The sequence below is a fragment of the Vipera berus genome, assembly GCF_964194415.1.
Source record: "Vipera berus genome assembly, chromosome: 7".
Taxonomy (NCBI): domain Eukaryota; kingdom Metazoa; phylum Chordata; class Lepidosauria; order Squamata; family Viperidae; genus Vipera; species Vipera berus.
The window spans coordinates 75,892,818-75,905,317 of NC_138209.1; the positions used below are offsets into that span (position 1 = coordinate 75,892,818).

Below are 12,500 nucleotides of genomic sequence, written 5' to 3' on the forward strand. Positions count from 1 at the left end.
CTCTTGACAGGGCAAGCCGCATGTGAACAAACAAAGATCACATTCTAGTACTGATGAGGTTCCCTAGTTGGGTAGTGAAATGTGTGCAAGAAAATCACCAAGCTCAGAGAGCACCAAGGACCCCACAATTCTCCTCCTCCTCTTCCTCCTCCTCCTCCTCCTCCTCTCTGCAACCCCCCCTCCCTTCTAGCACTAATGATGTTCCTTAGTTGGCTAATGACACGTCTGCAAGAAAACAAACAAGCTCAGATAGGCCAAGGACCCCACAGTCCTCCTCCTCCTCTTCCTCCTCTCTGCAGACCCCCCTCCCTTCTAGCACTGAGGATGTTACCTAGTCGGGTAGTGAAATGTCTGCAAGAAAATCACCAAGCTCAGAGAGCACCAAGGATCCCACAATTCTCCTCCTCCTCCTCTCTGCAAACCCCCCTCCCTTCTAGCACTAATGATGTTCCTTAGTTGGCTAATGACACGTCTGCAAGAAAACAACCAAGCTCATATAGACCAAGGAGCCCACAGTTCTCCTCCTCCTCTTCCTCCTCTCTGCAGACCCCCCTCCCTTCTAGCACTGAAGATGTTCCCTAGTTGGGTAGTGAAATGTCTGCAAGAAAATCACCAAGCTCAGAGAGCACCAAGGATCCCACAATTCTCCTCCTCCTCCTCTTCCTCCTCCTCCTCCTCCTCCTCCTCCTGCTCTCTGCAAACCCCCCTCCCTTCTAGCACTGAAGATGTTCCCTAGTTGGGTAGTGAAATGTCTGCAAGAAAACAACCAAGCTCAGATAGACCAAGGACCCCACAGTCCTCCTCCTCCTCCTCTTAAAACAACCAAGCTCAGATAGACCAAGGACCCCACAGTCCTCCTCCTCCTCCTCTTCCTCCTCCTCCTCCTCCTCCTCCTCCTGCTCTCTGCAAACCCCCCTCCCTTCTAGCACTGAAGATGTTCCCTAGTTGGGTAGTGAAATGTCTGCAAGAAAACAACCAAGCTCAGATAGACCAAGGACCCCACAGTCCTCCTCCTCCTCCTCTTCCTCCTCCTCTCTGCAGACCCCCCTCCCTTCTAGCACTGATGAAGTTCCCTAGTCGGGTAATGAAAGATCTGCGAGAAAGCCGCCCAGCTCAGAGAGCGCAAGAGCAATATTCTTCTCCTTTTGCTCCTTGCTGATGGCTTTACCTCCTCTCCAAGATGGATGAGCTTATACTAGCCGCATTTCAAAGTCCTTCTGGAAGGACATCCCCATTGCAGGCAAGGATTTCTTTTTTTAAAGCGGGGAGCTTGTAAATACTGAGTACCGTAGTGTGTGTGTGTTGTGTGTGTGTTGGCACCTAGTCTCATTCCCTGCCGTTCTTTTTTTTTTTTTTTTGGCTCTTACAAATCTTTTGCAAAGGAGTTCCTCGGCAGCAACGGGGAGAGATATGGAAATTTTTGGCAGAGCTGCACCAACTCAAGCATCCATTTCCAAACAAGCAGCATCCCAAGGACACCCCTTACAAGGAACTCTTGAAACAGCTGACTTCCCAGCAGCACGCAATTCTGATTGATTTAGGTAAGTCTGCCCGCCAGCCAAGTCTGATATTAAACTTGGAACCTTATGCATTTGTCAAAGAAGGGTCATGTTTTACCTATGACTAGCCTACGGGACGCGGTGGCTCAGTGGGTTAGGGCGCTGAGCTTGTCGATCAGAAGGTCGGCAGTTTGGCTGGTCGAATCCCGAGTGCCGCGTAGCAGAGTGAGTGCCTGTTACTCGTCCCAGCTTCTGCCAACCTAGCAGTTCGAAAGCACGTAAAAAATGCAAGTAGAAAAATAGGGACCACTACGGTGGGAAGGTAACAGCGTTCCGTGCGCCTTTGGCGTCTAGTCATGCCGACCACATGACCACGGAGACATCCTCGGACAAGCGCTGGCTCTTCGGCTTTGAAACGGAGATGATCACCGGCCCCTAGAGTCGGAAACGACTAGCACGCATGTGCGGGGGAACCTTTACCTTTACCTTAGCCTACGGTATATATTGAAGAAGTGTCCTTGTGGGCCTTCAGCACTTAAAATCTTCCATGGATGGTCCTTCACTTAAAAAATCCTTCATTTGCTATTTGAAGTTCCCAGAAAAAGTAACTTCTTATGGGTTTTCACGCTTACGGCCGTTGCGGTATCCCCATGGTCACGTGATCAAAATTCAGAGGATGGACATATTCAGAGGATGGACAATTCAGTGGTGGCCAAAATTGTGGAAATCTTTTGGGAAATGCCCCCTTTGGTTAAAGTTTCCACCCATTTTTCTTCTAATTTCTTTATAACTGCAGCCTTGTTCACTTAATAATACTGTTTTACATGGCTTTCTGGGCAACCAGTCAACTCTTTGCACCATTACTTTAATTTTATTAGGTTTTACAGGCTCAGTAAATGAAAGAACACCAAAAAAACCCAACCAACTTGATAGAGATCACATAACACACTGACAAATGTCCTTCCTCTCGGCTTCAATACATGACACCAATAACTGGATCCTACTGAATGCTACTGTGATCTGATTGGCTCTATTCTCTATTCTATCCTATCCTATTCCGTCATTATCATTCAATTCTATTCTATTCTATTCTATTCTATTCTATTCTATTCTATTCTATTCTATTCTATTCTATTCTATTCTATTCTATTCTTCATTCCATTATTCTATTCCATTCTATTCTATTCTATTTTCTATTCTTCTATTCTATTTTATTCTATTCTATTCTATTCTATTCTATTCTATTCTATTCTATTCTATTCTTGTTGTTGTTGTTAGCTGCGAAGTCGTGTCCGACCCATCGCGACCCTATGGACAACATTCCTCCAGGCCTTCCTGTCCTCTACCATCTTCTGGAGTCCATTTAAGCTCACGCCTACTGCTTCAGTGACTCCATCCAGCCACCTCATTCTCTGTCGTCCCCTTCTTCTATTGCCCTCGATCTTTCCCAGCATTAGGCTCTTCTCCAGTGAGTCCTTCCTTCTCATTAGGTGGCCAAAGTACTTGAGTTTTAGCTTCAGGATCTGGCCTTCTAAAGAGCAGTCAGGATTGATCTCCTCTAGGACTGACCGGTTTGATCGCCTTGCGGTCCAAGGGACTCGCAGGAGTCTTCTCCAGCACCACAGTTCAAAGGCCTCAATTCTTTGGTGCTCAGCCTTTCTTATGGTCCAACTTTCACTGCCATACGTTGCAACTGGGAAGACCATAGCCTTGACTATACGCACTTTTGTTGACAGGGTGATGTCTCTGCTTTTTAGTGTGCTGTCTAGATTTGCCATGGCTTTCCTCCCCAGGAGCAAGCGTCTTTTAATTTCTTGGCTACAGTCCCCATCTGCAGTGATCTTGGAGCCCAGGAAAATAAAATCTGTCACTACCTCCATTTCTTCCCCATCTATTTGCCAGGAATTGAGAGGGCCAGATGCCATGATCTTGGTTTTCTTAATGTTAAGTTTCAACCCAAGTTTTGCACTCTCCTTCTTCACCTGCAACAAGAGGCTCTTTAGTTCTTCTTCACTTTCTGCCATTAGAGTGGTATCATCTGCGTATCTTAGGTTGTTGATATTTCTTCCGGCAATCTTAATTCCAACTTTTGATTCATCTAGCCCTGCCTTTCTCATGATGTGCTCTGCATATAAGTTAAATAGGCAGGGCGACAGTATACAGCCTTGCCGGACTCCTTTCCCAATTTTGAACCAATCAGTGGTTCCGTGTCCAGTTCTCACTGTTGCTTCTTGACCCGCATATAGGTTTCTCAAGAGACAAATAAGATGGTCTGGTACTCCCATCTCTTTAAGAACTTGCCACAGTTTGTTATGATCCACACAATCAAAGGCTTTAGCATAGTCAATGAAGCAGAAGTAGATGTTTTTCTGGAACTCCCTAGCTTTCTCCATGATCCAGCGTATGTTGGCAATTTGATCTCTAGTTCCTCTGCCTCTTCGAAATCCTGCCTGCACTTCTGGTAGTTCTCGATCCACATACTGCTGAAGTCTAGCTTGTAGGATTTTAAGCATGACTTTACTAGCATGAGAAATGAGTGCAATGGTGCGATAGTTTGAACATTCTTTGGCACTGCCTTTCTTTGGAATTGGAATGTAAACTGATCTTTTCCAATCCTGTGGCCATTGTTGAGTTTTCCAAATTTGCTGGCAAATTGAGTGTAGCACTTTTACTGCATTGTCTTTTAAGATTTTTAGCACTTTTACTGCATTGTCTTTTAAGATTTTGAATAGCTCAGCTGGAATACTGTCACTTCCACTAGCTTTGTTGTTGCTCAGCTTTTCTAAGGCCCACTTCACTTCACATTCTAGGATGTCTGGCTCGAGGTCAGTGACCACCTCATTGTGATTATCAGGGACGTTAAGCTCATTCTTGTATAGTTCTTCTGTGTAATTTTGCCACCTCTTCTTAATCTCTTCTGCCTCTGTTAGGTCCCTGCCATTTTGGTCCTTTATCATGCCCATTTTTGCATTAAACGTTCCCTTCATTTCTCCAATTTTCTTGAAAAGATCTCTGGTCCTCCCTATTCTATTATTTTCTTCTATTTCTTTGCACTGTTCATTTAAGAAGGCATTCTTATCTCTTCTAGCTATTCTCTGGAATTCTGCATTCAATTGGGTGTATCTTTCTTTTTCTCCCTTGCCTTTCGCTTCCCTCCTTTCCTCAGCTATTTGCAAAGCTTCCTCAGACAGCCATTTTGCTTTCTTGCATTTCTTTTTCTTTGGGATGGTTTTGGTTGCTACCTGTTGTACAATGTCGCGAACCTCTGTCCATAGTTCTTCAGGCACTCTGTCTATCAGATCTAATTCCTTAAATCTATTTGTCACCTCTACTGTATATTCAACAGGGATATGATTTAATTCATACCTGAGTGGCCTAGTGCTTTTCCCTACTTTCTTCAGTTTAAGCCTAAACTTTGCAAGGAGAAGCTCATGGTCTGAGCCACAGTCAGCTCCTGGTCTTGTTTTTACTGACTGTATAGAGCTTCTCCATCTTTGGCTGCAGAGCATATAGTCAATCTGATTTCTGTGTTGACCATCTGGTGATGTCCATGTGTAGAGCCGTCTCTTGGGTTGTTGGAAAAGAGTGTTTGCTATGACCATTGTATTCTCTTGACAGAATTCTATCAGCCTGTGCCCTGCTTCATTTTGCACTCCAAGGCCAAACTTGCCTGTTATTCCAGTTATCTTTTGGCTTCCTACTTTAGCATTCCAATCCCCCATGATGATAAGAACATCATTTTTTGGTGTTAGTTCTATAAGGTGCTGTAGTGCTTCATAGAACTGGTCAATTTCATCCTCTTCAGCACTGGTGGTTGGGGCATAGACCTGGACTACTGTGATATTGAATGGTTTGCCTTGGATTCGAACTGAGATCATTCTGTCATTTTGAGGATTGTATCCCAGTATTGCTTTTCCTACTCTTTTATTGACTATGAAGGCTACTCCATTTCTTCTGAAGGATTCTTGCCCACAGTAGTATACCTGATGGTCATCTGAATTAAATTCACCCATTCCTGTCCATTTTAGTTCGCTGATACCTAAGATGTCAATGTTCAGTCTTGTCATCTCTTGTTTGACCACGTCCAGTTTTCCTTGATTCATGGATCTTACATTCCAGGTTCCTATGGAGAAAAAATCTTTACAGCATCGGACTTTCCTTTCACCACCAGACATATCCACAGCTGAGCGTCCTTTCGGCTTTGGCCCAGTCGCTTCATTCTTTCTGGCGCTACTAGTACTAGCCCTCTGCTCTTCCCCAGTAGCATATTGGACGCCTTCCGACCTGAGGGGCTCATCTTCCAGCGTCATATCGTTTTGCCTTTTGGTACTGTCCATAGGGTTTTCATGGCAAAGATACTGGAGTGGTTTGCCATTTCCTTCTCCAGTGGATCACGTTTTGTCAGAACTCTCTGCTATGACCTGTCCGTCTTGGGTGGCCCTGCACGGCATAGCTCATAGCTTCATTGAATTACGCAAGCCCCTTCGCCACGACAAGGCAGTAATCCATGAAGGGGTTTCTATTCTATTCTATTCTATTCTATTCTATTCTATTCTATTCTATTCTATTCTATTCTATTCTATTCTATTCTATTCTATTCTATTCTATTCTATTCTATTCTATTCTATGAATTGTGTTTTTGTTTTGTCTTTTAATATTTGGAAAGTGTTTGTATGACAGTATGGCCTTCTCTTTTTCCCTCTTTCCCATAGGACGCACTTTCCCGACACATCCCTACTTCTCAGCCCAGCTTGGAGCTGGACAGCTCTCTCTCTACAATATCTTGAAGGCGTATTCCCTCCTGGATCAGGAAGTAGGCTATTGCCAAGGCCTAAGTTTTGTGGCAGGGGTGTTGTTGCTGCACATGAGCGAAGAAGAAGCCTTCAAGATGCTGAAGTTCCTGATGTTCGATATGGGCCTTAGGAAGCAATATCGACCCGACATGACGATTCTACAGGTCAGAAGATTCATTACGTTCATTTAGTTTTGCATCAATAGGTGAACTCTGTATTCCATTTCTACGAGAACATCAATAGAATAGAATATCAATATTAATAGAATAGAATATCATCAATATCAATAGAATAGAATAGAATAGAATAGAATAGAATAGAATAGAATAGAATAGAATAGAATAGAATAGAATAGAATAGAATAGAATAGAATAGAATAGAATAGAATAGAATAGAATAGAATAGAATAGAATGGAAGGAATGGAATAGATGTAGAATAAGAATATAATATAGTAGAGTAGAGTAGAATAGAAATAATAGAATAGAATAGAATAGAATAGAATAGAATAGAATAGAATAGAATAGAATAGAATAGAATAGAGGATAGAATAGAGGGATAGAATAGAATAGAATAGAATAGAATAGAATAGAATAGAATAGAATAGAATAGAATAGAATAGAATAGAATAGAATAGAATAGAATAGAATTTAATAGAATAGAATAGAATAGAATAGAATAGAATAGAATAGAATAGAATAGAATAGAATAGAATAGAATAGAATAGAATAGAATAGAATAGAATAGGTGTGGCTGCTTTAAGAAGATAAAATTAATATAAGACCGGCTCTCATATTAATTTTTGCTCCAAAAGATGCATTAGGGCTTATTTTCCGGTTAGATCTTATATTTAGGAAAATACGGTACTAAATGTGTCCGTCTGGCTGACAATCTTAACTGGGGCTTATTTTGGAGTGGGGGCTTATATTATGAACATCCTGGAAAATCATGCTAGGGCTTATTTTCTGGTTGGGTCTTATTTGGGGGGAAATGTGGTAGCAGTTGTCCCCATATCTCTTCCAAAGCAACTTTTCCACTTTTGACCCGAATCGCCGCACATCCTGACTGCATAAACACCGCCATCACTCCACCCCCTGACAATTACAGCGTAAATTGTCCTAACTCTGTTTTGTTCTCTTTTTAAAAAATGTGCTTCGCAGATCCAGATGTATCAGCTTTCTCGACTGCTTCACGACTACCACAAAGATCTTTACAACCACTTCGAAGCCAATGAGATCAGTCCCAGCCTTTACGCTGCCCCTTGGTTTCTGACCATGTTTGCTTCTCAGTTCCCCCTGGGATTTGTCGCCCGGGTGTTTGGTAAGTCATCCGAATTCCTGAGGACGTTTGAAGCTTGGAATATTTGGACCACCTAATGAGAAGGGGAAGGGGATTGTTGGGAACGTCCCTGATGTTGGGGGGAAAAAATGAAGGCAAAAGGAGAAAGGGGTGAGAGGGGACAAGAAAATCCTGCTGGTGATGTTATAGGGGCGTAAACTTATTGAGACCTGATATTCCACCAAAGAGCAGTTAACAAACATAATGATTTAGATCAGGCATCCCCAACCCCTGGTCCATGGACCGGTACCGGGCCACGGCATTCCAGCAACCGGTCCGCACAAAAAAGCAAAGCCCCATCCGCGGGATGCAGGCAGCACACAAAACCACGCCCCCTACGGTCCGTGGAAAAACCTCTCTCCACGGAACCAGTCCCTGGTGCCCCAAAGGTTGGGGACCTCTGTCTTAGGCCAACAATTTTTGAATCCCCAAACCTCAAATGGGCTAACTGACAGAATGCATCCAAAATCTGAGACCCACAACTCCTATGGGGTTTAAATTTGGCAAAGCTGTGACCACTTCAGCGCTGCCGCATCGCAGTCACAGTGTGCCACCACACTACGCTCCTGCGATGGTCATTTCCAACGCTACCTAGCAGTTTCCTACGAGGAAAGTCATTGGAGAAGCCTGTTGGAAACGCAAAGTTGTTCCCGCTCCACTGCTTTTGGGCTCAGCTGTGGTCATCCTGTGTCTCTGTTTTGGTAAAGAAATATCTCTGGAACAAGGACCCAACAGGTCCCAGGTTGTCCAGTTGTAGCTTTCACTGAAGAATACATGAGCAGAAACTTCAGGTAAACGCACAGAACCGTCCTCTTCAAACTTTCTTCCTAACGTTTCTCCTCTCTTCTCCAGACATGATGTTTCTCCAAGGATCAGAAGTTATATTTAAAGTGGCTCTGAGTCTCTTGGGAAGCCATAAGCCTTTGATTCTGCAGCATGAAAACCTGGAAACAATTGTTGACTTCATTAAAAGTATTCTTCCCAGTCTACGCTTGGTACAGATGGAAAAAACCATTAACCAGGTATGACATGGAGTATTGCCAGGGAAAGTAAAAGCTGCAAAATTGAGAACAACTTCCTTGTGTAATTTATACCAGCCGAACTGCAGCTTATTTGGGCTGTTAAGATGTTGGAATTTCCTTATGCAGAATTAACGTATTTCCAAACAATAGCCAGATCTGTTTTAAGATGTCTTATGTAATAGGGAGGCTCTATTTCTTGACTGCTTCTTCCTGTTTTACTTGGCACGGAGTAAAGCTTTGGATGCTTGGATGGGATCCTCCCATCTGCAGAAATTAGTCTTGAGTATCCTAAGAAACACAGTGCAATATTTTGTGCGCGTTAAAAAAAAAAGAGAGAGAGAGAGCAAATGTAACACAGAACGGCCTAGTCTTCTTTAGTGCAAAATCATTGTGGAAGAGTAAAAACTATAGGGAGATGTATCACAGGATATATCAAAGAGTAAAAGCCAGTCCTCTTTTAACTTTTTGTCATTTTTTTTTAAAATGGATTTAAATCAGTGTGTCAACAGTACAGCTACAGGATAAGCAGTCTTCTTTCCGATTTGCAGTGCTTCGGATTTGAAAGCAAGCTGCTGCTTTAGCACACTTGGGCACAAAGAGTCTTCAACTCTTTCCTGAGCAGGGGGTTGGACTAGATGACCTCCAAGGTCCCTTCCAACTATTATTATTATTGTTGTTGTTATTGTTGTTATTATTATTATTAAACTTTTATTCATAAAACATGAAACTGAACACTCAGACTAACTGGCACTGATGGTTGACACGGGCTGCTGCCAGCATCCTAGGTATCAACCAGGTATCTCCTTAAAATGTAAGATGTTCCGAGTAGCGCAGTTTTTTGTACCTTTGCTGGAGTTATTGCAGGAAGCTGCAATTTCTTCACGTGTTTTGCAAAGTTTTTGGACATAGTTCCCAGTGCCCCGATGACAATGGGTATCACTGTTACACATTTCATCCATAATCGCGCAGTTTCGATGGCCAGGTTGCGGTATTTCATAATTTTTTCCAGTTCTTTTTCTTCGACTCTGGCATCTCCTGGTACAGCGATATCAATCAACTGTACGCTTCAGTTCTCTATGACTGCAATATCTGGCGTGTTGTGTTCCAAATGATGATCTGTCTATATTCAGAAGTCCCACAATTATTATTATTGTTGTTATTATTATTGTTATTATTATAATTGTTGTTGTTGTTGTTGTTATTGTTGTTGTTGTTGTTGTTGTTGTTGTTGTTGTTATTATTATTATTATTATTATTATTATTATTATTATTATTATTATTATTATTATTATTATCTTTAAAGCATCCACATCTTTTCCTGTTCTCCCTTAGGACCTTATTTTGCTTTCTGTCCATTATCTTCCATTCCATAACAGCCTAATTAAAATGAACCTGGCGAGTTAGATAACACGAATAATGGAAGTTCTGCTCTGCAATTAACTAAGTCATTGCTTACCAATATGGGTTATTGAAAATAAATGGATTTTTTTTTTCATGATTAGAATTAACATCGCTTGCTAGGAGCTAAGAGCTCTTACCATGCAGACCAAACGCTTATTTCTTTTTTTTCCCCTTTGATCCTTAAAAATGCTAAATGTTGGCTTGCTTTTTTTATGAGACCAATCAATGTGGTTTTGCTGTTTATTTTTCCCTTCCCGTGGCAGGCATTTGAGATGGATATTTCCAAACAGCTCCAAGCTTATGAGGTGGAATACCATGTGCTTCAGGACGAATTAATAGATTCCTCTCTCAATGATAATCAAAGGATGGATAAATTGGAGAAAGCCAACAGTAGTTTACGGAAGCAAAACTTTGATCTCCTTGAGGAGCTGCAGGTATGGACTGCACTTTATGCATTATGTGTTAAACAAGATACTGCTTACTGCTAAGCTTGTAAGCCGCCCTGAGTCTTCGGAGAAGGGCGGGATATAAATGGAATTAAAATAAATAAATAAATAAATACTCTGTATTTATTTCTGCAGGATGCAATTAACAATGAATACATTTCCCTTTGTCAAAAATTAAATTGAACAAATCTTACGGGATTGCCATAAGATTTCACAGACAAAACATTCAAAATGATGCTCCTGATTTAAGATTTAAGGGTTTTATACGCCTCGAGCCACCAGTGTATAAGCAGGAAAAAAAATAAATAACCACTCCTTTCTAACACTGATGATGTCATTTAGTTGGGTAATGAAACATCTGCAAGAAAACAAGCCAGCCGAGAGAGCGCCAAGAATTAATACTGTCTATTAATACTAATCTTGTCTATTAGCCTTGTTTTCATGATGATTGTCAAATTTATTGCCACCCATCCCGCAGTTCCAGATGATCGTTTTAGATTTTGTTTTTACGGTTTTTAAACATTTCTAATATTTGTTAACGATAATGAGTGTACAGCCACGTGTTTATGAGATGGCCGGCTGTATAAATTACATTAATAAATAAACCATCTTCATGACTTGAGAAGGACGTTAAAGATCGGTTCCTTAGAGATTCCCAATTACTTCTATCCTGTAGACAAGGTACTGCAACAGGAAGCCCAACCCATTCATTTGTTCTGGAACAAGGTAGAAATCCCAAATCTGAATGGAATTTAGGCACGCCCGTTAGAAAGGCTCTCTAAAATTGTATTTTTAATTCCATCTTCACTCTGCACGTAAGCGCCAGCCCCTCAGTCAGGTGTGGTTCCCTGTGACGGCGGAAATCTGTTTAGCGGTCAACCCCAACCTTGTGGTCATTGACCACCTCCATCAGGGCTGACAGCTAAAAGTTGACGAGGGTTACCACTGCGGTATATTCTTCTGCTCTCATCAATATCCTTGTTTCCTGCTTATTCTTTCAAGGTGGCTAATGGGAAGATCCAAAACCTAGAAGGGATGGTGGAGGCTCTGCTTAACAACGAAGGCAAATTGAAGCAAACCGTCCTCAGTCTGGAACGGGAGAGGAAAGCATTGTTAGAAACTCTACAGGAATTCCACACGCCGCCGGAAAACCCCAGTGGGGAAAAACTCCCCTCCGAGCAGGGGCGTAGAAACAGCGCTGACTGAGCATTTAAGGCTCAACGTAGGAGGAGGAAGAAAAAAAAAGGGGGGGAGAGCTCTTTTTCCCCGAAGCAACTCTTAGAATTTTCCGTACCGTCCTTTTTCCTTCGTCTTCCTTTTCAAATCACGTTGCACAAAGGAGAAATGTGTTAACAGCACACTGGGGGTGGAAGAACCTTGCTTGCCTACGTCCTAAATTTGTTCAAAGAGCAGTAGACAATACGGAGCACCAGCAGGACGGCCTTTAAGCTTTACAATCTATTTGACACATTTCCACCTGGTTGTCAACTTCTGGATTTGTCTACCCTGCAGTACTGCTTTTCGTTTCTAAGAGTTTCGTCAAATTTACCCAGGAAGCATTTGGGGAAATTCCGGGCTAAACCACAACGGGCTGCAGACTTCTCAAGGAATTTCAATTTTAGGAGCATGCTGGAGTGATTTCTTTCCCATTTAATGTGTGTTCATTGATGGTGGAATAATTTTCTCCAAAGCAGAAAATGGGTTCTACTGAACTTGTGTTTTTAAAACTTGCCCAAGGGGACACTGACATCATGAATCACAAGAAGCCAAATGTCACCCTATAGTTTTGGGGGGAACTATTCTTTCTGGTTGCCAATGGGATAAATATGGATTTTTGTTACTTTTAATCTAAACGTTGTAGCGTAGTTGAACGCTTTAATATCACTCTCAAGGGGGCTATCTTTCCCTTCGGTCACTATCGGTAGAATCTGAAGCGGTCGTATCGTTATAGCTGATTATGCCTTGAAATGTTACTTTATTTATTTTTTCAACCGTCGTGCCAT

At 42.1% G+C, this 12,500-nt stretch overlaps 1 protein-coding gene across 1 annotated transcript in view; it reads left to right on the forward strand.

The window, feature by feature from the left end:
- LOC308670889 (TBC1 domain family member 1-like) overlaps positions 1-12,500 on the forward strand; it is a 27,102-nt gene that overhangs the window by 13,529 nt on the left and 1,073 nt on the right. Inside the window, exons 6-11 of the mRNA XM_081332688.1 lie at positions 1,383-1,541; positions 6,212-6,456; positions 7,451-7,610; positions 8,481-8,650; positions 10,315-10,485; positions 11,500-12,500. The exon at positions 11,500-12,500 is cut by the window's right edge and continues 1,073 nt beyond it. Coding sequence (XP_081188814.1) covers positions 1,383-1,541; positions 6,212-6,456; positions 7,451-7,610; positions 8,481-8,650; positions 10,315-10,485; positions 11,500-11,703 — 1,109 coding nt within the window. The 3' untranslated portion in view covers positions 11,704-12,500. The remainder of the gene's footprint in view (positions 1-1,382; positions 1,542-6,211; positions 6,457-7,450; positions 7,611-8,480; positions 8,651-10,314; positions 10,486-11,499) is intronic.